General features: G+C 42.2%; 2 protein-coding genes across 2 annotated transcripts in view; both read left to right on the top strand.

Annotated features, from left to right (window-relative positions):
* Rrh (retinal pigment epithelium-derived rhodopsin homolog) overlaps positions 1-2484 on the top strand; it is a 17385-nt gene extending 14901 nt beyond the window's left edge. The window contains exon 5 of the mRNA XM_023710129.1: positions 2110-2484. Coding sequence (XP_023565897.1) covers positions 2110-2224 — 115 coding nt within the window. The 3' untranslated portion in view covers positions 2225-2484. The remainder of the gene's footprint in view (positions 1-2109) is intronic.
* Positions 2485-4840: 2356 nt separating this feature from the next.
* Lrit3 (leucine rich repeat, Ig-like and transmembrane domains 3) lies at positions 4841-24839 on the top strand. The gene is made up of 4 exons (XM_004626683.1): positions 4841-4956; positions 7955-8427; positions 20803-21108; positions 23701-24839. Exons 1-4 carry the CDS (start codon positions 4841-4843, stop codon positions 24837-24839), a joined length of 2034 nt encoding a protein of 677 aa, XP_004626740.1.
* Positions 24840-25056: the final 217 nt, after the last annotated feature.

Here is a 25056-nt window from a genome sequence, read left to right as displayed (position 1 = left end):
TATAACAAGAAATGTAACTTTTGTATTTGACAAGGTCAGTCAAATCCCCTCAGGATTTCCCCTGAAACCCTGTACCACAGTTTGTAGATCCTTTGTCAGTGTCAGAGACAAAGCCATACATGCGCACAAGATGGGTAAGGCAATGGTCCTTAGAATCTTCAGCAGGTTTTTGAAACTAGCAGTTAATTGATGGGATTCTCACCCTGACTTACTATATATGTTGATACCTGTGAACCAAGCAACTGCACTGAAGATAGCAATGTGTAATACTAGAGTCATACTTGGAATGCCTATTGTTCTGGTCTTCTAAATATGTACTGCTTGTCATGTCATACCAGTTACTGCCATTCTGTCTCTCAAGTAAATGTTTTTTTAAAAAAAGGGTAATAAATGAAAACATGAGATAAGAGAAAAATGTCATAGAACTTTCCTACTATAATGCTGTATATGGTTAGATTTCTAAATTTCTGTGTAAAAATATGTAATTGTTTATTCCTATTTTTTTAAATTAAATTTTTAAATTTTTTTCTTCATATTCTGTAGGGATTTAAAGTTTAACATATCAATTCTTGATGGAAAATACCTGTCCTATGTTATATCTAAGATGTTTGATATTCAGACAGATAGTGAGGTTAAGCTCAACTGCCTATGTTATAGGGTAATAATATCATTGAACTTCTCTTCTGGAGGGTTAACAACCTAAGTTTGCAGGCCAAAAATTAGAGAAAAGGAAGGGCTGCAAGGACAGCCAACACTTTGGCCCTAGCCTTTCAAAGTCAGTGAGGACTCAGGACATGGAAGAACCCGTACTGTAACATCCTGTAACTCAGTTATGTCCCAAATTTACTGATCAAGGAGATTATGGGGCCACAGAAGAAGTGATCAGTGGTGTAGAGTGTGCCTAAGGACAGTGCCTAATGGAGAGAAAACATTCTTTTAGGCTTTCGCAGAGAGCAAATTGGTCAAGCAATGGCTGTGACTCATTCACATGGCTGACACTGACGAAGTGTTTTCTAAACAAATGAGTGGTTCTGTTACTGGATGGCAGCACTGGGCTGTCGTAGTGGGTGGCACAGTAGTGCATTTACCAAACAGAAGACCTTCAAATGCAGCAGAGTCACCCAGTGCTAACCTGAGGGAGTCATGAGTGGGTGTTACTCAAGATGAATGAGAAGCCCATGCCACCTTTTGTAGGACTCTGAGTGCTTTCCTGACCTTCAGTGATATTAACATGATTTCATTTTCTGCCACTTCTGGAAGATGGACCAATGTGCCGTATGTCCTCGACCAGGAAGTCTCAGTAAAGGTCAGGAATTGGATCCTGAAATGCCAGTATTGTTCGTGATAAATGTGAATTTATGTACATGCTTGGGAGAGCAGCTTTAGATGCAGATATGTGAAGGAATGGAACCATTATAAGGCCAAACAGATCACAGAAGGAGAATGAAAAAAAAAAGTGGGGGGGGGAGATAAAAGGGCCGGGGAGATGGCTCAGTGGAATAAGCACTTCCCTGGCAAGCGCAAGGGCCTGAGTTCAATCCTTGGTTCCGCCAAAAAAAAAAAAAAAAAAAAAAAAAAGGAAGAGAATGAAGAATGCATTTGAAATTCCAAGTCTGCTGGAAGTTCCTCTGGAAAGGTCAGGCATTTTCAAGCCCTTAAGGTCAACCAGTGCACATTTGCTCAGGCTGGGTGGATGCAGCCCATATACTTAGTACAGATAAGTAACTCCCTACACTTGACGTTTGAGGTGTCATCTTTTTTTTTTTTTTTTTTTTTTTTTGGTGGAACCCGGAATCAAACTCAGGCCTGTGAGCTTGCCAGGGAAGCGCTTTTTCCACTGAGCCATCTTCCCGGCCGCTGAGGTGTCATCTTAACACACACCATTACTGCTTTTATTAAATGTCCTCTGTGTTGATAATCAGTGGTACAAAATGGGTCTTCAGCTGTACCATGCATATAAGCTATGAATTCATGGTGATTCTCAGAAGCAGATGTTAAAAATGGAGGCAAATTTATTTGGAGATGTCAGTTGACAGTGCTTTCCATATCTGTGAAGGCTTTCATGGTTTCATTGTAGGATAATACTAGACTTTTTTTCTTTTGTTCTAGGTTTCGGAGGGCAATGTTTGCTATGTTCAAATGTCAGACTCACCAAGCAATGCCTGTGACAAGCATTCTACCAATGGATGCATCTCAGAGCCCACTGGCTTCTGGGAGAATCTGAAATGAGAGCAAAACACATGCTATCAAAACCTTTTATTTGTGTAGTGTCTTTCTCAGTACTTCCAACTTTATTTTACATATCAGTCTATTGATGGGCTGGAGAGATAGGTCAGCGAACTAAGTGCCTGCTTAGGCAAGCACAGATTCCAGCATTCGATCCCAGCAATGTATGCTGCACTGGCTCTACCCCAGGCACACTGAGCTGACTCCGAGACCCATCATGGTGGCGCACACCTGTAATCCCAGTGCTGGGGAGGCTTAAAACAGGAGGATCACTAAGAGTACGAGCCACATGGTGAGACCTTGTACCACATACATTAAAAAGAAATCGACCTGTTCAGATTGAGTATAGATGTAGATTATTGTCCCATTAAAGTCTATGTGTATCCTGTTGAGCTTGCAGTTCTTGTGTTGGTGCACGGGCTGGTTGTAATGCTTGTTGCTCTCCCTGTATGTAGATTTATTATTCACTTCCTTTGGTGAATTTCGGCATATAAGAGCAATGGCCCTTTTCTTCTTTGTTATCATGACACACATTGCACTGTATTGATGATCCATAACTCCCTGAGGTCTCCATCAGAATTGAAACAGCCACTATTTTAATCTTAGATAAATTCACAATAATTTTCCATAAAAATTAGGTATCAGATGTTCCCAGCTCAAATAAATGATAATTTTAGAATTTCAAAATTTTTAAATTTATACTTATTATTAACTAATATTTATCAAAAAATCAAATGAACATTAAATATTATTGCTTTAAAATCATGTCGGTCAGGCTGAGGATTTAGCTCAGTGGTGCAGCACCTACCTGGCTAAAGGTAGGTGAGATCCTGAGTTCAAGTTTTTGTACTCCCCCAACCCCCTAAAAATTATATATTTCTCAAGAAGGAGAAAAGATAATAAATCATGTCCTCCAATGCCCATATACATTTATGTAGCCATATGATCTCTTTGAGTTTTGTTATGTATTCTGTAATTTTAATTCAATTTTTCTGCATGTCTTTCCATATATTTGCCATTAAAATTAAGTTTAATAAGAATGGGAGTTTTTGCAAGTTTGTTTTCTCATATATCCTTAGCACATGCACAATATATCACATAGTTTTAGCACATTCTATCTGGCATATAGTAGGCATTAAATAAATACTTGTTGAATGTTCAATGAATTTACAGATCAACACACTTGTAATTTTCAATTACTATTAGATATAGCACAATATACTGTTGTTTAAATAGTTGACAGGTTAAACTCCTTCTAATTTTTACTTCCATGGAGGTACAATTGGGAACATTTAGTACAGGTTTCTTTTTCCTTTGGGAGACTTCAGACTATAGTCATTGAATACAAATATGTGAAATTCCTTGCTCCATCTCAACAACTTAAGGAGTTTGACCTGACAGGATGATCTGTTGTGCTGATTAGGCCCCACCCCAAGCCTGACCGCTATGGCCTCCCTCCACTGACAGGTTAGCTCTTGTCTTGGTCACTTCCTCATCGCTGGGATGTAATACCTGATACCTACAACTCTGACTCATAGTTGAAGTTTCAGCCCATAGTGGGCTGGCTTCAAGACAGGGAGATAGACTGTTGCGGCTCAAGTCTAGACCTACATAGCCTCAAGCACTCAGTTTTCAGTAATCTTTCCCATAATATTTTGTCATTTTTGTAGAATTGATTTTGTTTTTTTCAATGTTTTTCTGTTTAAAAATGATGGATAGAAGCCTGTAATATGAAGATTAACATCTTGATTGTCCCTGAAGGTTCTTCAATTTATGTGTGTGAAAATAATTTCATAATAATTAAACTTTGATTTCCTGTTAGAGCCTAATACTCCTGAAGGATATTACAGTGGGCCTTCAGATATGACTTTGATTCCCCAAATGTGGGAAACTAGGTTAGAGTAGAATATGCCCTCGTAGAGCCAACTGCCTGCAGTAACAGCGCACATGCGGGATGCGCTCACACAGGGCAGATGGCCGGGAGATCCTCAGAAGGCTTTCTCACCTAGCCTCCCTAGCATGAGAAGAAGGCTTTGTCTTCTTCCTAAAACCCCATGCCCTGTACTTGGTTCATTTTGCTTTTGGAGATGGCTAGTATGGGGCAACACTGATAGCTCTATTGTAAATCAGTCTAGTGTCACGTGCTTCTATCTTTAAAATTAAATCTTGTAAAACTGAGTGACACACATTGATAAAAAGCAAATGCAAAAAAAAAATATGTGTAAAGCAACTGTAAATAAGCTACCAAACTTCTTAGGTCCTGCCTAACACCCTTAATTCTTTTCAACTTTAAGTGTATTTTTAAGGTCTGGTGACAGTTGCAACTGCAGGAAAGTGACTTAGCAGCTATTTCTTTGTAAATCTAATTATGGGCAATGCTTGCAGTTGCCCTGATGGGTCTGATTTTTCACTTCCTGAGCATGTGTTACTTGATGAACCACTGACAGAGGCTGGATCGATTGATCCTTGCAACAGACACTTGAAGGTTAAGTAACTCAGGCTCCCAGCTAATCCCTAGTAATCTGCTCTTCCTAAAGGGCTGCTTGCGTTCCTACTGCACAGGTTCTGAATGCTTTGGATTTGGTTTTTACCTCTTGTGCAGTCGGAAGGAGCCATGTGTCTGCTTGCATGTGTGTGCATGATGCTTAGCTTTTTAGGGGGAGTGGGTGCTTCGTGTCCTTCTCTGTGTACGTGTGATTTTCTTGGCAAGAACGACGGCTCAGGATCAAGGTAGGGCCTCCTCTGGCTACTAAGCGTTCTGGTTATTTTGGCCACAATAGTGCCCACAGGAGTCAGCCTGATTTTAAAAGCAAGCCGCTTTCTGACTATCAGAAAGCAGAAGTTTAATTTACATACACTTTGGTTCAATTCTGTTAATATTGATTGCATAGATGTCCATTTATCATTTTCATGCTAAGCAGTTTAACTCACAAAAGACTTGCAAATTATTTGAAACTCTCCAAACTGTGTGTTACAAAAGTATTCCTTACACTGATACAGATGTCCCTTTCAGGAAGTCTGGTTATTGCAGGGTGTGTGGCCAGCTCAGAAGCTGATTCTAGAAAGCGCAGGGCTGGGCGAGGTTGCTGAAGGCACCCACATTGTTTGCTGTTGGGGATTTCCTTCTCCTTAGAGAATTACTCCTGACTGCCATAGACAGCAGGAAGGAAGATTGCAAGAGAGGAGAGAAAGAGAGGTCCTTACTTAGAAGTTTTCATTTTAACTAGTGGAATTGACAAATTAAAGGTGTTTGATAAATACGGCTGACTGGAGACATTGTAGGGATTTACAGAATTCTGTAACCCATGGGCTGTGTTAGCATCTACCTGTGGAGTAAGAACAGTAATTTGTTTTCATGTGTATCTCCTTTTTATCTGTAAATAGGTGTACTTTTACCTTTTACTGTATCTCCTTTTAAGTATAATTTAAATGCAAAGTAGAACTCTTATTAGCTAAACACAGTAGACCTTGATTTGTTGTATAGAATATTTTTAGTAATAAAATCTGATTATTTGTGACTCAAGTAAAAATAATAGCACAACTTTAAACAGATAATAATAATTCAGGCTATAGAGTAGTTCAGTGGAGAGCACCAGGCCCAGCCCCCAGCACTGCCAGTAATAGTGTTTGTAATCGTAATCGTGATCAATCATAATGTGAGTTATTTGTTTAGCTATTTATAAGCTTCCCTTGAGCTTTTTTTTTTTTTGGTCTTTTTGAGCTATTCACTTGGGTAGCTAAAGATACTAAAAACAGAACAGGATAAAGCCCTTCTGTCCAGCAGTCTACCGCAGTTCATGACCAGCCCAGGTTACTTTTGAGAGCTGTAAGAAATGTTTCCTTCCTCATGGTGGCTCCTTATTGACCAATTTTACAAAAGTCGTAGCCTATTCGGCCTGCCAAGAATGCCTGAAATACGCTAGCTAACCCTGTCCATTTACACATGAAGAGCCATGAAGAGCCGAGGCTGCACAGAGAGGAGGTGACGTGTCGGAGGCCACAGAAGTGTGCTGATGTGGTGACTGAGCCCGTCAGTGTGCACTAGCACAAGAGTGGATAAACGAAGTGTGGCTTTGTGTCCAATGGAGAGCCGCCGGGAGACTCCAGGCACACACTGCAGCGTCCCAGGGCTGCTCTCCTGGGAGGAACCCAAAGTACAAACGAAGAACGAAATGAGCAGTGGAAAGTAGGAAGCAGGGAGGCTGATCATTCCCACAGGGTCGGGGGACCAGAGACAGAGAGGAGGAGAAGAAGGCGCAGGGAGGAGACGGACGAAGGAGCTGCGGTGTGTTCTGTGCGCACAACGGCTCCGCGCTGGAATGGCAACAGTCCAAGCCACATACATGGGCTGATGTTTAAGAGAGAGTCTGGCTTTTAGCTTCCTGCACTGGCTTTCCCCTATATAAAATAGAGACGATGACAAAAAGGTATCTTCAGAGTATTTCCACGGTTCTGTGATGCTTTCTCCAAGCACTACAGGAAGGTGACGCTACCGAGGACATTGAAATTATATGCTGCTCACGCTGTTCATATTGTGTGCTGACTCTAGAAGTGAACTCATTTAATGTGATGTATTTTTACTTCATGACTATTCTATTGTTATGATTTGCTAAATGCGTAATGTGTTGTAATTCTGATGCTGTTTGCAAAACTGTTTTTTGTTCATTTTTCAGGCACATAGATAAGTATACTATGGGAGATAAATAGGACTCTTTTCCAGGCTGAAGTGAATGTAAATTCTCAGATTCTTCACACTTTACACCCATACCAGGGACAGGCTTGTTTTTCTATTCCTGTTTTATTGTGCCAGCAAATAAGGTCACAGCGTAACCTGATCAAGGTCATTTAAGGGAGTGAGTGGTGCGAAGGAGAAATTCAGTTTCTGAGGTGGAGCGCAATGCAAAGCTCATGTCGTGAAAGCAGAGCTGGACGTTACGCACCTCACGTGAATGCTTGTTTTCCCAAGAAAGTGATTCTCTTAAAAAGGATCAAGTTATGCTTCTATCGCAGGCTTCTTTTAGCCTGGGCCTTGTCCTAGAGGGTGCCCTTCTGGGTTGGTAATGTTGGTGCCAACAGGGAGCTCTGACTCACGAGCAGGAAGTCCTTGACAAGCTACACGATGCTGGGGACTGTGTTCATTTTAGAGACAAAACTGAGATTGTCGAGGATAGCAGTAAACACCTACAGGGTGCTCATGGTGTGCCAGACAGGCACAGAGTTGTATACCCATTTTAACATATTGTCATAAGAATACCAGATGGGAAATGTGGTTGGGCTCTGGAAAGTGGCTTTCCCCCGGCAGGGAGGTAGTGAAGCTTGGGTGTGAATCTGGACCAGCCTGAGTGTAGAGCTGGGGCCTTTCCCCATTCCCCAAGATGTACTGCCTTGGGCCGCTGTAATGGTTGAATAAAGGCATAGATGTGACCTGGGTTGCCCAGCCTCGCCTAGAAAGAGCTCCAGAAATGCCCAGCTGAACCCCATGAAGCTGTTGGGTTTAGTCCTTTTGTATTAAGAGCATGACCCTTTCATGTGGCTCAACCTCATGTTTGCTGCTGTCATGATAATGAAGGCAGTGAGGATGGTGACACATTATTAATGACCAAGTCAGCCAAGTTGCAAATATCTTGTGACAAGAGGGAATTAAATATTGATACATGTTTCCATCGAGGATTATTTTTCCCAATGGGTCCTGAAAGTGTATCTCTTTGTGTTGCTCTTGTGACACTAGGTCAGTGCTGTGTAATGATCTGGACATGAGTGAAGTCCCCACCAACATCCCCGTGGACACAGCCAAGCTCCGCATCGAAAAGACCGTCATCCACAGCATCCCTGCCGAGGCCTTCTACTACCTGGTGGAGCTCCGCTACCTCTGGCTCACATACAACTCCGTGGCCAGCGTGGAGCCCAGCAGCTTCTACAATCTGAAGGAACTGCATGAACTGCGCTTGGACGGGAACTCTCTGGCCACCTTCCCTTGGGCCTCTCTGTCCGACATGCCCCATCTGAAGACCCTGGACTTGCACAATAACAGAATAACTAGTGTGCCCAATGAGGCAGGCAGGTACCTGAAGAACCTCGCCTACTTGGATTTATCAAGCAACAGACTAACCACGCTGCCTCCAGATTTCATGGAGAGCTGGTCACATTTAGCTAGGACTCCTCCCCGAAGCCCAGAGCTTTCACCAAGAAGAATTATTCTCGGTAAGCTCACAAGCCTCTGAGCTTTACATAGGTATGCACACCTTTAACTGTCCAGTCTTTTAAAAGCTAATGTTTGATTTTTAACCCTGTATTTGCACTTGAAAACTCTTCTGTGGCACTGAGGATGAAACCCAGGGCTTCATGCTTCCTGGGCAAGTGCTGTAGTGCTGAGCTACATCCCTAGCCCTTTTTATTTTATATTGAGTCTTCTAAATTGCCCAGGTGGGCTCTCACTTGTAATCCTGCTTTAGTCTCTTGAGTAGATATATTTGCATTTTTAATAGAATAGTACCTGATCAGTTAACCTAGGTCTAGTCCTCTATTTCCTTGGTGGAAAGTGGAATGGGTGTATGCATATGTTCATGTGTACATGTATGAAGGCATGCACATATGCACATGTGTATATAAGAACATGTGTATATGTTTATGTATGCATGTACGTATATGTTACATGCATGTACTTGTGTGTATATGTGCCTGTGTATATGTACATGTATGGAAGAGATGGAAAGAAAGAGCCTCATAAACTGTAGGGTGACATTGCTCTTGGAGGCTCTTGGGCTGGGGACAGACTCTCCTGACCCGGCCTGAAGGCAAGCACACTGCTTTTCATCCTCTGCTATGTTCAGCCCTCTGCTGTGTTCATGTCACACCTCATCAGGTGCTTCCACAGGGGAGGGAGTTGTTGGGATCTTTATGGGGTGGTGGTATTCTCATTAGCTAGAGAGATCAGCTTCCAAAATTTTTAAATCAACAACGAGATGGCAGAGACACTGATGTCTTCTGGGAGTGGTGGTGGCCTGCTCAAGGTGATGGCCTGGGTGACAGCAGTGAGCTAAGCCCTGCCCTTCTCAAGTGTCTGGGGCAGGGATGGCTTTCACAGTTCATGGGAGACACAAGTCAAAACCTCTCCATCAATTTGATTTGCCAAAATGTTGTCATTGAGTTTACCCATTAAACCTGCATTGACAATTCTGGACTTTGGTCCTCATGGTTCCACGACAGGTTGAATCTCTCAGGAGAATGAGAGGACTTCTGAGTGTTTGGTCAGTGAGACGACTTATCAGCCCTTTGGGCAAGAAGCAACATAGGTGTCCGATTTATTTCATCCACCTCCTCTCATATATATATATATATATGAGATACAGGGTCCCACCACATAGTTCAGACTTGTAGCAATCCTCCTGTCTCAGCCTCCCTAGTGCTGGGATTACAGGCATGCACCATTATGCCTGGTTGCAATGCACTCCCAGTGTCTGAACACTGATTTTGTTAGGGGTAAATGGAGATACTTAGGAGACTATACTATGAGTGATAAGAATGAGACAGGAAGAGGAAAGCTCATGGAAACTTTTCTTTACGCAGTCATTTCATGTATTTCTCAGCTATCCAGTCCTCTAAATATCTTTGATTAGTGTTGTAGCGTGGATTCGGAGGGGACCTTAGTGGAACAGATATAATGGAATCCCTATTACATGTGCACACTCTGTGACATGTACCATTTTAACCAACATGATTCTCACTAGTGAGCCTACTAGGGTTTTAGGCACAGACATTCTATTTCTCTACATATTTTTTTTTTCTTTTGCTTACATGCTTTTCTAAGGTTCTTCAAAAGCATTTCTTGGTTCTAATAGAATTGGGACATAACATTCAATTACTAAATTGCTAATAAAATTCAATCACTAAGTTGCTACTAATTCATTATTAAAGAGCTATCAGTAGCTCTTTAGTAATTAGTTATTTCATATATTAATAACTAGTTATTTCATATTGCTATGAAGAAGCAATTCACAAAACATTAACACATTTTACTTGTGGGCTCAATCTGAACAAGACCTCAAGAAAGAGTTTTGAAATTCCAGTATCCACAGAGTTACCCAAGAGGCTCTGTTTTTGTGTCCAGGTTCTTTAAAAAGAATAAGGCAAAATTCCTCTTAGTATAGCATTAAATCTAAAATGCACGACATATAATGTGTATAAAGCAGGATTTTAATAACTGAAACATACTTGGGAACAGAGTGAACAGAGTGAGAAATACACTTGCCACTTTCCTGTTGTCTATGGGGGGCAGAACATCTTATCATTTTTCTTATTTTTGAAATATTCTGCAATGATTGTATGTTTGGATAGTTTGAAATGTGCTGAGCTATGTTTGCTGTGTTATAAAAGTAAAATGAAGAAGAACTTGTCAAGAGTGGGCTGTGTGATGTGTATGTATTTCAGGTTTTTCTTTTAACCTGAAACAAGGAGACTACAAGTCTTTCTCCTTTTTGCCCACAGAACTTCGAGATGAAATGTGTTTATTTTATGTTTTATAGAAGATGACATGTCTGCTCTCTTATATTATAGATGAGCAACCACCCTTCCATTTTACTCTCACAGGGACAGCAGTGTCTTTTTTTGTATTTTTATGGAAGGGTGTACAGGGTGTTTAGGGTCTCACTACTAAATCATACTTGTAGTGAGTCTTCTGTTTACAGTCTCCCAAGAGCTGGGATTACAGGCGCACACCACCACACCGTGTCTCAACTGCCAGCTCATTGCACCCCAGGAGACGGGGGCCAGCACGGCAGGCCCTGCATACGGGCACTTTAATCGCTGAGCTATTTGGTCAGCCCTGGGACAGCAGTGTCTTCTAAAGAAAGAGTCTACAGTTAGAGCTTTTGTTTGTTTTAGATAGTATTTGAGTCTTTCAGTTGCATTGCTGAAATATAATAAGAACCTGTTTTAGATTTTCTAGAGTTGAGTGTTTGACTGTAACACCTCCATCTTCCTGTGCCCTGCAGAATTTGCTTTTGTACTATTTTAGTGAGATACTTCCATTTTTGTAAAACTTATATTATGCTGTGTTTATTATTGTTAGTAGATGAGGGTTCTGCTTGTGATAACAATCGGAATAGCTAATATTGATAAAAATAGGAATAACTAATTTTAATATTATTCAAGGAAGTCTAGTTCTAACATTTTACATACTTAATTCTCCAAGTCTTGTGTTAGCCTTGTGGTAAGTACATGTTTTATAAATGAGGACAAAGGCACAAGGGAAGCCACTTGCTCAACACAGTAGTGGTAGTTACTTCTCTCCTTGCTGAGACAAAATACCCAACACCCACAAGTTAAAGCAGAAAAGACTTTTCTGGCTCCCAGTGTGTAGAGGTTTCAGTGCATAGTTGGTGGGCTCCAAGGCAGGGCATGGCACAGGGACATCGAAGAGGAGAAACAATTTGCGGCGGGCAGAAGGCAACAAAGCAGTGAAGTAGCAAAGAAACAGCAAGTGACAAGTGACAGGTGACAAGCAGCAACCTGATTTCCATCCCTGGTGTCTTATCCAGGCTACCTACCCTTCGGGCGGGGAGCACTCACACCCAGGGTGGGGCAGCCTGAGCCCGGTCATGTACCATGCTGCAGCCCCAGCAGCACCCCGAGATCCACCTCCCTGAACAAGCCCCACCGGTGATGCCCTGAGGCTTCAGGGGAGCAGCTAGACCACGGCCGTAGCACCATCTGGCCTGGGTCTGGAGCCCACCTTCTCCAGCTCTTCACAGTGCAAAGTAGGGAATAATGCCAGCTATCTCCTTACATAGGTATCACTTGACTGGCTGCTTCAAGTCGTGAATTTATTTAACTAAAAAACTACAGGAACAGGTTTATAAGTTGTTCTCTTGTCTTCAACAATGAATAAAATATCAATATAGCAAAATTGTCCTTGACTGTATTCAGAAAGCCATAAACCAGTGTCCTGGGAATAAACATTTAAAGTCACAAGGGTTTTGGATCTCTGGCACAGGTAAATTTCCACAGCCTCTTTCTCCAGATGAAGGAAATGCTTGCACAAGCCTATTCTGTAAAGTCTGCCACTGTTTACCTTGGAGGAAACCCTGCAGTAGAAGAGGGCATGACATGCTTTACTGGGTGTTTTTCACTCATACCTGACTGTGCTCATTTGTAAACACAGGCCCCTCTGTCCCTGATGGAATTTGCCTGAAGGGCAGCCCGCAAGTTCTTGGGGCTGTAACTGAGTATTCCCATGGAATCTCAGTGGTGGAATTCATTTATTAATGTATTCTGCCTGTGCTAGGACCACAGGAGACAAAGCCACAGTCCACATGGTCAGTGCGTCCTCTTCCCGGGTGCCCTCCTGAGGACCCCTAGCTCACCCGAGGAGCCTGTGATCATCGCTGTCTTTTTTTGTTTTTTTTTGTAGTGGTCAGAACCAAGCTTCCAATTCTCAGTCTGGCTCCAGACACATCACTTTTGATTTTTACATTTTTTAATAATTGCAATGTTGTGATGTTCATTGCATGCAGTGGAATCAAGACCCAAGTGTACAACTGGAAATATTCTGATAACTGTCCATCCCCGCTGGAACCTACACCTTTGTCCTGATACAGAATACTTCTGTCGTCCCAGAAAGTCCTTGCTTCCTTTCCCAGGGCATCGTCTGTCTCTCCAGACTGTTTTGATTTCTCACCCTGGGTGATTCCACCTGCTCCCGAATGCCCAGTCAGCAGAATCAAACGGGGCACTCTCACACCTGCCTTCTCCCCTCTACAGATGTCTCTGAGATCCCTCCCCACTGCCCCTGACACAGAGGAGCTCAGCTCCTCTTTAGCTGCAAGAACGAACCAGGAGTCAGTCTTTCCCCTGCTGTTAACCATATGGCTCTTTTCTACTTCCAGGCTATTATGAGCTAGGCTTCTATTAACATTCTTTCCTACACTTTTTGTGTCATACATTTCTTCTTCTCCTGGATAAGTTCTTGGGGCTGTAACTGTTGCATATCAGATATCTGTGTATATGGCTTGTTAGGAAACTGCTGATTTCCAAAGAGATCGCAGCCCTCCCGCATTCTCACCAGCCCTGCGGGAGCCTGGCAACTCACAGCCTCTGCACATTTCAGGTTGTCTGACTCCTCGTGGTTATCCTGCGGGGTGGGCTGGCCAACCTGGAAGTGGTACCACAGTGTGACTTTGCTGTGCATCTTCCTGATGACCAATGCTGCCCACCAGGTGTCCCTTTGTTTACTGACCATGTACATATCTTCCTTTATGAAAGGTCTCCACATCTTAAGCATCTGCCTAAGCTTTTTGAGTTTTTTTTCAAACTGCTGAAAACAAACATTTGCCAATTTTGTGTATTATAAATATTTTCTTCCAAAGCTTGCTTGTTTATTCATTTTTTCATGGAGTACTTATTTGGTAAGAAAGTTTTTATTTTTTATTTATTTATTTATTTTGGTGGAACCGGGGATTGAACTCAGGCCCTTGAGCTTGCCAGGCAAGTGCTTATTCCACTGAGCCATCCCCCCGGCCCGGTAAGAAAGTTTTTAGAAGTGGATTTTTTCTTTAACAGCTGGTACTTCCTGTATACCATCTGAGAAATCCTGCCTAATTCAAGATTACTAAACTATTCCAGTTTGATTATACTTCTAGTCTTTCTATTCAGTTTTTAGCTTTATAGTCTTAGCCTTCGCTTTGTGGCTATGATCTATCTCAAAATACTTTGGGAGGGGTTGAGATTTTCTTTTTCCAAACAGATGTTCAGTTGCCCAGGTATGAGTTTTGAACACTGTTCTTTCTTGCTGGGTTGCTAAACACTTCCATGCCCACAGAGCTGAGGATCATGTTGTCTTTGCTTTAGAGGGTGTATTGTTTGGAGTATAAGTTTTGCACAAAAATTTATTGCTGAACTTTTCACGCACATACATATGAATAGTACATTTAATCCAACTACTCTTAGGCATGAAAGTATTCTGCATTACTGTTCTAGAAAGAAATAAAGCAAAGGTGACTTGCCCCATCTAAGAATAGTTACATAAAATTTTAATTAATGCAAATTATTGTTATTGTGGCCTGTGCATTGCCTTAAAGGAATGCAGAGCAAGTAACACTTTAACTTCAGAGAATTTTTTATACTTTTGTTCCTAGAAGAAAAATACTCGATGAATGCCTACTGGTTTTGAATCACTTTAGGTTTTAAAAATACACTTTTGTCTTGTGATGTTTCAAAACAGAAATAAATATGCATGATCATTTTGAAGGATTTAAAAGTATTCCTGGTTGGTATAACTTTTGGATGTAACCGTTTGGTTTAATTTTCTAAAAGAATTTTGTTTTACCATGAACACATTTTTATGATCATTTTAAGGTACAAACGAGATGATTAATTTTCTAACTCTTGAACCTTTCCCTGTGTAGACATTATGCTCTCGAGATTGTTGGCTAGACATTGTATTTGTCAGTAAGATAGCCGTTACCCGTGGCTCTAACAAGTTACGGTACAGACAGTAATAGATGAGGAGGCTAGAATCTGAGAGTCAGCGCTCTAAGCCACTCGCAGAGTCAAAGTAGTGATCTCTTTGTTCTCTAGTTTGCTCTGTCCTGCAACAATATTATTGGCTTCCCAGAGAACATAGTACAGTGGGGCCAGGAGACACAGCAAGTTTCCACAGTGAATGCTTTCCTGTCAGGAGGCTTATATTGAAATCCTGCTGTCAGTTGTACAACCTCAGGAAGATTCCTTATCCTCCTCAAACAAACCTCCTGGGAAGGTGCTTTTTTCATCTTTAAAATGAGGATGACAACACCATTGACAAAATCCATTGTAATGACTGAATCAGTGGTGGCAAACCTACGGTCCCCGTGCTGCAGTGGGCACGCAGATCCCTCTCTGTCGGCACTTGAGCCAAGTTGCCCCAGCCAAAGTTTGAATAAATTTTCAGCGTGCATGCAAAGGGGGATCACATTAATTATGCAGAAGCATACCAAATACACACTTTGAGTTTTCAGTAAAAGGCTGTATCCCTGAAAGCTCTGTTACTGTTTTTCTTCTAAGACAAAGAATGTTAATGTATGAGGTTTTTATTTTTTTTATTTTTTTTAAGCTAAAATCTCAGTATTCATGTTTAATGGCAATATTGGCACTTGGGTGTTGGCACGTGGCAACAGATAAGTGGGTTTTGGACTGCAGGTTGGGCACTCAGTCTCTAAAAAGTTCGCCATCGCTGCTTCAGATGTTGAGCGGTCGTGAGACAATTTCACACACGCATAGGCATTGTTGTTACTGAAGAACTTTTGTTAGAGAAAAGCTTTGGGCGGTAGAGCTAGAAGTCTTCCTGCGCAGCAAAGAGCGGACAGGCCTACTGTCCAGTGTATAAAGGCAGTGTCTCCACGCAGGGCTGTATTTATCTGCCCTTTAACTCTGCCCAGAAGGCTGTGGCTTCGATCAGCACCCATGAAGCTGTGGCAGGCTGGTCTGCCCTGCTTGAGAATTTCCCAGTGTGCTTCTCAGTACTAAAATCAAGAAAGTCCTAGGCAAAAAGGCATGGGTTTGCCTAGGACTTTCTCTGCAGTGAAGCAGAGTAAAATCTCAGCGCCTTCGCAGTTCTTGAAGTTCCATAACATTTGCTACAGAAGAAACAGTAACTTTTAATTTATGCTAATACTAGTAAAGAAAAAAAAATGGGGATGGCTAGATAGCTCAGCAGATTCAAGTGCCTGCTTAGGCAGGCACAGGGACCAGGGTTGATCCTTGTGTGCCGTGCCGGCCCTTCCCCTGGGGCGCACTGAGACTGTGATGGAGACTGGGTGTGGTGACACATGCCTGTAATCCCAGCACTTGGGAGACTGAAAGCAGGAGGATCACTACGAGTCTGATCTACGTAGTGAGACCCTGTAGACCTTGTACTAAATACATTTAAAAAAGAATGGACATTTTTTCCAGAACAAAGTGCTTTGAAAATACATGATATGCTACATATATTAATTAGTATGACAGGCTAAATTTGATATTTGTTGATCAAATTAGAAACCAGTCTTAAAATTCAAATAGTGAAATAGCTATGATTGATAAGCACAGAATTTTAAATATAGAATGCTGAAAAAATTCTACACATAAAATATCTTCTATGCCAGTATAACTTTTTAGTGTTGTATTTCTGAGTTTTTAAGATGGTTCATATTTGCTCTCTTTGGAATCTCTTTTGATTGTCTTTTTGTTGTTGTTATCCAACTTGAAATATTCCTTTTCACCCTCCCAGGCACAGTGGCAGCAGGGCTCCCGGTTAGAAGGCACCGGCTGCCTTCTGGCCCTCCCATGCTCTTTCTTGAGCTGATCAGCTGTGCAAGGGGAGCTCATAGTTCTTTTGATACCAGCTGGTACTAAAGTCAACTCTTATTCCTAACTTCTTGTGGAAGTTACTGGCACTTTATGTGCTGCAATCATTAAATTGTTTGTGTGGATCAGATTGAAAAATTCTAAATCTAACACTTTATAATGACATTTAAATGCATACAACTTAAAACTGGAAAATATTTTCTTTAAAGATTTTATTATTTATTTATTTTTTGCGGAACCAGGGATTGAACTCAGGCCCTTGCGCTTGCCAGTGAAGCACTTATTCCACTGAGCCATCTCCCTGGCCCCAAAACTGGAAAATATTTTAAAAAATGGATATAGGATAAAGATAAACTCCTGAAAGTATTTCACCTTTAAGAGTTAAAACAGCACTGGGGAGATGACTTGGTGGTCTAAGCGCAAGGACCTGGGTTCAATACTCAGTACTGCATGCTGGCCACTAACCCTGCTGCGTAGCAAAACCCCATACCAAATAAATAAATAAATACATATATCCTTTAGAACAAAGAGTTAAAACAATAGTGATCTTGCCCCTGATTTTATTAAGCAAAATCAGTTCTAGTGGTTCTGAAGCAGGAATTGGCCAAGCAAATTGAACCTTTTTTTTCTTGTACAGAATTCATATTTTAAGTTGGAATTAAGGCAGGCTAGCATGAGAAAGGTCACTGACTTGAAATATTGAACTGCTTAAGAACAGGCAAAAAATAAAAAATAAATAAATAAATAAAAAAGAACAGGCATAATTAGAACAGCCTAGGTCAGTGATGGCAAACCTTGGGAGACCAAGAGCCCAAACTCCAAGCTAAAGCCTGCTTAGTTACTGCAAAGCGTCAGTGCTGTGAGTAGACCTGAATGCTGAGGTCTTAGTTTAGAGAAAACAATGGTTATCTGCAGCTCAGCTGCTGGAGAGCCCTGGCTGTGGACTCACTCTGGTGTGCATGCCCCAGCTTGGCCAGCACTGGTCTAGATCCATGAACTTCCTTCTGCACCTCCACCGATGGATACAGAAATGGGTGAGGTCGTATTCCTTTGCCGCATCCTCCAGTGTGCTCCTCCAGGACCATGGCATTCAGCGTTGCTGAGCTGCTCCACCTTTGCTTTTCTCCAGGACACCATGGCCCAAGAGAGCTCTGGAGTCTGTCTACTCTCTGATGTCCTATGTGGGGAAACAGAGGCTCAGCAAAGCCACAGTGTCAAACTCCATCTAGAACATGAACCCAGTAAAGTTTGCAAAGATGATGTCATTTCTTCTTAATTTTTAAAAATTTCTCTAATTGTGTTTAAATTTGGCCTTCATATACCAGGTCAGCTAATACTTACATTTTTTTTTTTTTTTTTTTTTTTTGCCATTTGAGATGTTTTTTTTTTTTTTTTTGTGCATCTTGGTATGATTTTATTTATTTTTTTCTTTTCAAAGTTTTATTGATAATACTTACATTAATAAGCACATATGTCTTTGACTATCCATTAACTAGCTTCTGTACTGTGGGTATTTCCATCTCTATCAGCCCCCATTACTTCTGTATTCCCCTTGGCTTTCAGTAGGTGACAGATTGCACAAGTTGGGTCTCCATTCAGCAAAAGACATGAGTTAGAGTGCAGGGAGTATTACTTTTTCTCTCTGTGTGAAATTTGTTGCTTCTTCCAAGTTTGAAACTTTGTCTTAAGTGACATTTTAAATATTTTGGTTTTAGCTAAAGTGATTAACGTTTACAGAGATGTTTTTAAAACATAAATCTGATTTTGAGGTCATCTATATGTACAATTTAGTTAAAATTTCAGGTACTATGAAGGAATTACCACTGAGGTCATTCTACTGAGGTCACTACTGAGAAGGCTGTCAGATACCCTCTCACTGTTCTAGGACTCGGATTTCGGCCAGGACATTAGGTTTCAGAGCCACACTTAGTCATTCCATGTAAGAAAAAACTGGAAACTGCTTGTGGCATGAAATTGAGTAAAGGAGCCAACACCGAACAGGACAGAAGTCAAATTAATATCAGAGAACTAGTCATACTCTTAGAAAAAAAGGCAAAGTTCATGTTCACTCACCCATAGGAGAAGAGCTAAAGTCTAAGACAAAACTCAAAGCTGCCCATGGTGGTGCGCACCTGTAATCCCAGTGCTCTGAGAGGATGGGGCAGGAGGGTTGCAAGTTTGAGCCCAGCCTGGGTTTTTTAGTGACTTAGGAAAACTCAATCTCAAAGAAAAAAAAAAAATTAAGGGATGGAAATGCAGTTCAGTGCAAAGGTTCCAGTTTCAATCCACAATACTACCAAAATAATAAAGTAGAATAGAATAGAATAATAAAATAAAATAAAATAAGAAAGACATACATTTTATCATCCTGGAGAAAAATGACCCAATCATGAGCAGCTACTATAATACAGCTATAAACAGAAAAATAGACTGTAAAAATTAACAGATTTTAGCCATATTTACTGTTTTTTATGTTACAGTTTTGTCTTTTTTCTCAACTTATGTTCTACTCAATTAGTGAAAAGCCATCACTGTGAATCTCTGAGACACATCCTATCCTTCTCTACCTCAGGCTTTCTGTGGTTCTGTCACGGGACATCAACCTTAGGGACCTTAGAAAGCTGTTTGTCTAACAGAATACTCTGAAGAACATGGTAGAAATTTTTAAGATTTTGGGAAACGATTTTATAGACTCATTGTGGATTCAGATTTTGCTCTTGGGTCCCTTCTGAATTTGACAATGTTGGAGAATCCTGGTATTAGGCTTTATGACTGAAATGTCCCCCAGGTTCTCATGCCTGAGGAAGGTGATTCAATCTTGGGGTGCACCATGCTCATCAGGGGCTGAGGAGCTGAACTTCGGGAGGTGGGCCTCGACTGAGGTGGGTCACTGGGATGTGGAAGGTGTGTCTTCCTCCAGGTTCCTCCCTGATCTCTCTCTCTGCTCCTGGCCCCATGGGGTGAGCGCCCTCTCCTCCACCAGGCCCTCTGCCACCCTGTCTCTGCCCTGGAGCCAGCCAACCATGGCCTCAAACTGTGACATGGCCATGGTGGACTGCACCTGTAGTCCACAGATCTCTCCTCCTCTCAGTTGTGAGTGTTGGGCATTGTGTCACAGCGCAATGACAAAGCGGCAAAGAGCCTGTGGATGAGAAAGAGTTCTGTTACTGGACCCAGGAAGTATTGGTTCCTTTATGCCAATTGATGTTTGTCTGTGGTCTCTTTTGACATTTTGCTCACAAGAAGCTGCCACTCAGCAGCCTCCACCCTGTATGGAAGCCTCCTTTGTGGATCTCTCATTTCCTGGAGAGCATTCTGACTTTCCGTGCTCACCAGGGGTGACACTACAGGAAGCTTCCTGCCCTTCATAGCCGGGATCCTCTCGCCTCCTTTTCCCACTTCCTGGAGGCTCTCCTGGACAGGTTCTTGGAAGGACCAAAGAATTCTGCTTCAGCTCCGCAAGAGGAGGCAAATCCTGTCAGCACTGCAATGGGAAATGTCAGCTCACTGCTTTCCCCGTGTCGGATTCTCTCCGAAAGGGAGTTTGGGCTGAGCGCCTCCATGTGCTTGATCCACGTCATCTGTGTGTCTTGTTAGCCTCCTCAGTTCCATCTGCTGCTACCAGCACCTCACTGTATGGGTTCGCTGCACAAAACTTGTGCTAATCCCTCATCTTCCAGGGCCACCACGCCATGATACATGCAAGGCTTCATTAGGTGGTTCTCAGGACCCTCTACAATGATGTTGTTAGTCCATTCAGAGCATCTTAGACACATCTAGGTGACAGTCTTTAAGGTGCACTATGGTACCTGGAACCAAACCTTGGTTCCACCCTTGATTAACTATGAGACCCTGGTCAGGATTTTGGTCTCTCTGTGTCAGCATCAGTGGTGACCTTGACCATCAAGCTTTTTAACCGTTCTTTATCTCTCCTCCTTCATCTTAGAAATGGGAACAATAACACTATCTTCCTCATGGGATCATTGAGATTAACTGGAAAAACACAGCTTAGGGCTTGCAGCAGAACCTAGCACAGAGCAAATGCTCGTTTAGTGTTAGCTATGGTTGTTAATGGTCTGACCTAATGGGTTGGTTACATTTCTTGAGGTTACTGGATCAGAAGGCAAAAGGGGCCCACGGGTGGCCACTTTGTCCTTCAAAGCACTCCTATTGTTAGGGAGACAGTGTAAGCATCGATTTCCTAGAGGCTCTGATGCAAATGGAACTCACCAGAATAACCTCTGTCATCTACCTCAGGTTTGCAGGACAACCCCTGGTTCTGTGACTGTCACATCTCCACAGTGATTGAGCTGTCCAAGGTTGCCAGCCCTGCTGTGGTGCTCCTCGACCCCCTCATGGTTTGCAGTGAACCTGAGCGCCTCACGGGGATCCCATTTCAGAGGGCAGAGCTGGAGCAGTGTCTGAAGCCTTCGGTGATGGCCTCAGCCACCAAGATCACATCGGCCCTGGGCAGTAACGTTCTACTGCGGTGTGACTCCACGGGCTACCCCACCCCACAGCTCACGTGGACCAGATCCGATGGCTCACTGGCAAATTACACAGGTATTGTTCCTGCTCGTCCCCATGAAATGTGGAGTTCACAGAAGTCTGAATGCAGTCTTGTGTTTCTGCACAACTTGAAGTTGGCTGTGTCATCCAAATAAAACATGCCAAGATTGCTGGATGTCAGGGCCTTTTGTTTGTTGGGGCCTTTTGTTGTTGTTGTATTGCAGTGCTAGAGATCAAAGCCAAGTCTTCGAGCATGCTAGGCAAAGGCCCGACCACTGAGCTATCCCTATAGTCCCTGTGATGCAAAAAATCTGAAGATTGTCACTGGTTAATATTTTCTTCAGTTTATTTAATGATCTAGATAACATTACATGGCGCAGTAGACAGGATTTCTGATAAGGTCTTTTCATCTCACTTTAAAATGTATACCCATGGGGCTAGGTATGTGGTGCTGAGGCAGGAGGATTGCCTTGAGTTGGAGGCCAGCCTGGGACCCATTGTGAGTTCAATAGCGCAGACTCTGCCTCAATAAAAAAGTGTAACTGTCTAAAACCTTTTGTAAAGGGAATTTCATGCAAGTTTCTTACTTTTGAATAGTTGTATAAATAATAAATTATACAGAAAAATTATCATGGAGAAAAAGTACAATTTTCAGAAAGAGTGATTACATAGACTTTGTGAATCTACCCTGACCAGTCTGTGCCTTGGCCTGTTTCAGCCGTGATATTCTAGGGATGAAAGGTTTTTTAATGTCTTTAGTACAGGATCTATGGGATCTCACTATCCAGCATGGGCTCATGGTTATTCTCCTGTGTTCAACCTCCCAAGTGCTGGGATTACAGGCACGCACCATCACTCCCAGTCTCAGTCGCCATCCCAGCATGTCCCAGGAGACATGGCCAGCATGGCATGCCGGGGATCAAACCCAGCCCCTGAGTCTGCCTAAGTAGGTGCTTCAGTCTGCTGAGCTATCTGGCCGGCCCTTAAAGGGGTGTATTTTAAAAGCTCTTCAAAATTAAATTAAAGTGGAGGTTACAAAATAAAACTTGATGGACCAAACCAATTAAGGCCTAAAATTTCTTTTTTCTTTTGAATGAGACAGTTTCAAAGCTGATTAATAGGACATTTTCAATAATCAGTACATTGTACATTGTTATCTTCTTAGTGGTTATCCATAGTACAAGAAGCAGACAAGATATCCTGTCCAAACACTATTAGTACACCTCTTTCTTCTCATTGAATTAAGTGAAAGTAGCTGTATATCTATCCTAACTATTTTGTATATACAAATACAAAATGTTCTTTTCTTTGTATCCCCCCCCTTTTTTTTGTTTAGTCTTATCAGAGGTGGGTATTCTATTGGCATCTAAATACTATAGGTGTTTGAATTCATCAAAACAATCCAACACTGTCTAGCAGTCTATAATGTTAGTGGGTTATCCTCAGAAGTTATCGACTTGAACTTTTTACAGCTCATCATATTAATATGGCTTTACTTTATATATGTTTTTATACTTTTCTGCTGGATGGTTAAGACCAAGATAAAGCAAGACTTATATAACAAGAAATGTAACTTTTGTATCTGATAAGGTCAGTCAAGTACCCTCAGGATTTCTCCTGTAGCCCTGTAACTCACTTTGTAGATCCTTTGTCAGTGTCAGCCATGAGGATGAGTCACGGCCATTGGTCAATCAATTTGCTCTCTGTGAAAGCCTGAGAGAATGTTTTCTCTCCATGTGACTCTCCCCAGAAGGCCTAAAATTTCTACAGTTACTGAGTCACTCATAGTTTAAGTGTTGGTTAATTTTGGGCATCCTGCTGTTTACACTATTTTCCCTCAGAAAGCTTCTGGAATCAATGGAAACATGTTCAGATTTTAGTGTTTAGGAAAGCAAAATTTCAATTTTGTAAAAACTTAATATTCTACAAGAAATTTATAACTTATTTGGGTTAAATATATGGTGAATAACTTCAAATACAAATGATGACTCCTCCATGGTAGAAAAAGATCGGCTATACATTCTGACTTTGTGGGTAGATGCATTTAATCATAGTCAAAAATCCCTTGAGAAATATTTAAATAAGGTATCACAACAAACATATTGTAGAATCATAGTTAAAATGGAAAGGGACTTTTAAGATCATTTTGTCTTTTTGAGACAGAGTTTCACTATGCAGTTCAAGCTGGCCATGAACTCACTCTAGCCTAGGCTGACCTCAGACTCACAGCAGTCTTCCTACCTCAGCCTTCTGAGTGCTAGGATTAGAGGTATATACCACCACATCCTGCCACTGTCACTTGGTCTTATCCCTTTATTTTACAAATGGTAGAACCAAAGGTCTAAAGAAGAACTGATTTGTCTGAAATCATGTACTTGTTAGTGGACAAGAGTTCACCAAGTTTCAACTCTCCCAATTTCCATCCCCACATCCTTTTAAAATATCATTTTCCATGCAACTCTCAGAACACCTGGGAGGTCCTGGGCTTCATGCAACCATTTGTAGAGTATCACCCGTGATCAGGCATCCATACAGCACCATTGCCCTGTTGGCCCTGGCACAGGGATGCAGGTAGGACAGAGCAGTTTCCTCTGCAGCTTGAGCTTTTCCCTTTTTTCTCATGAGCATGCATTTGTTTTCTTTCAGTAATTCAAGAATCTCCAGGAGATGGAGTCAGATGGTCCATAATAAGCCTGACAGGCATTTCTTACAAGGATGCTGGGGATTACAAATGCAAGGCCAAAAATTTGGCTGGAACGTCCGAAGCAGTGGTGACTGTGACAGTGGTTGGTGTTGTCAACACCACCCTATCACCCTACACTTCTGAAAGCAGACAGAGAGGTCACCCTGGGCCAGAAGTCCAGCCTGAATCTGGACGCTCAACATCCACACCCACTACACGATCATCCCCCTGGTCTTCTTTGTCCTCTTCTTCCACTTCTGCTTCTGCTATGTCTCCTCCCTCCACTGTTTCCTTCTCTTCATCTCCCTTCTTCTCTGTTGTTTCTTCAACAACCCTGAGAAGCAGCATTTCGTCAGATGAGACCAGAGCCAGCCGGCAGTCACTGCAGCTGCACTTAGATGGAGAAAGAGACGTGAAGGTGGAGAGGAATGGAAGCAAACTTCCTCTTGCCAGTGCCAGTAGGAAAGAGGAGCTGGCACTGTTGGGGCCTGCAACGCCCGCAGAGACGAACACCACCATAGAAGACCTGAGGGTGGTCAGTGAGACAGAAGGGAGTGTGACTCTGACGTGGAACAGCGTCAACACCACACATTACTCTGCAGTGATGGTGCTGTATTCCAAGTATGGTGAGAAGGACCTGCTGCTGTTGAATGCAGACTCCAGGAACAACCAAGTTACCATAGATGGCCTGGAGCCAGGTAGGCAGTATGTGGCATGTGTGTGTCCCCGAGGAGTGCTTCCCCAGAAGGACCAGTGTGTCACCTTTTCTACTGACAGAGCGGGAGAAGATGATGACCATGAGTGGCTTTTCTTCGTGGTGGTAACCAGTGCTGCCTGTGTTGTTGCAGTGCCATTAATTTGTTTTTTACTGTACAAAGTTTGTAAGCTACAGTGTAAGCCAGAATCCTTCTGGGAAGATGATTTAGCAAAAGAGACCTATGTCCGGTTTGAGACCCTGTCGCCTAGATCTCAAAGTGTAGGGGATCTCTGGACGCGAAGGTGCAGAGACGACTCAGAGAAGCTGTTGCTGTGCTCTAGGTCAAGTGTGGAATCGCAGGGGACTTCAAAAAGTGGAGGCTGCAGAACAGAGTATTACTGCTGAGGTCTGAAGCCCGCGGGGGGTGGAGGGCGAGCTCCAAAATTAAGGCTCTGAGGGCTCCAATTTTGGCCAAACGTTCATATCCTACAAGAAAGACACAAATGGAATGTTTTTCAGTGTTTTTAAAGAAAATACCATGAGCCTTCTGAATGGAAAAAACAACCTTGAGTTTTGTTGCATGGAAGATGGACACGGAAATCATTTCTAGGATGGTGCTTCA

The sequence above is a fragment of the Octodon degus genome, unplaced genomic scaffold, assembly GCF_000260255.1.
Source record: "Octodon degus isolate 3935 unplaced genomic scaffold, OctDeg1.0 scaffold00016, whole genome shotgun sequence".
NCBI classification, from domain to species: Eukaryota; Metazoa; Chordata; class Mammalia; order Rodentia; family Octodontidae; genus Octodon; species Octodon degus.
Note: the sequence above shows the minus strand (reverse complement) of the source record. Positions and strands in the feature narration are given on the sequence as shown.

Bases quoted from the DNA above. Each gene is read 5' to 3' on its own strand.
- Lrit3 (XM_004626683.1), top strand. From the start codon at position 4,841: ATGTGTCTGCTTGCATGTGTGTGCATGATGCTTAGCTTTTTAGGGGGA. The intron at 8,428-20,802 runs GTAAGCTCACAA...CATCTACCTCAG, and splicing joins ACCAAGAAGAATTATTCTCG to GTTTGCAGGACAACCCCTGG. The intron at 21,109-23,700 runs GTATTGTTCCTG...GTTTTCTTTCAG, and splicing joins CTCACTGGCAAATTACACAG to TAATTCAAGAATCTCCAGGA.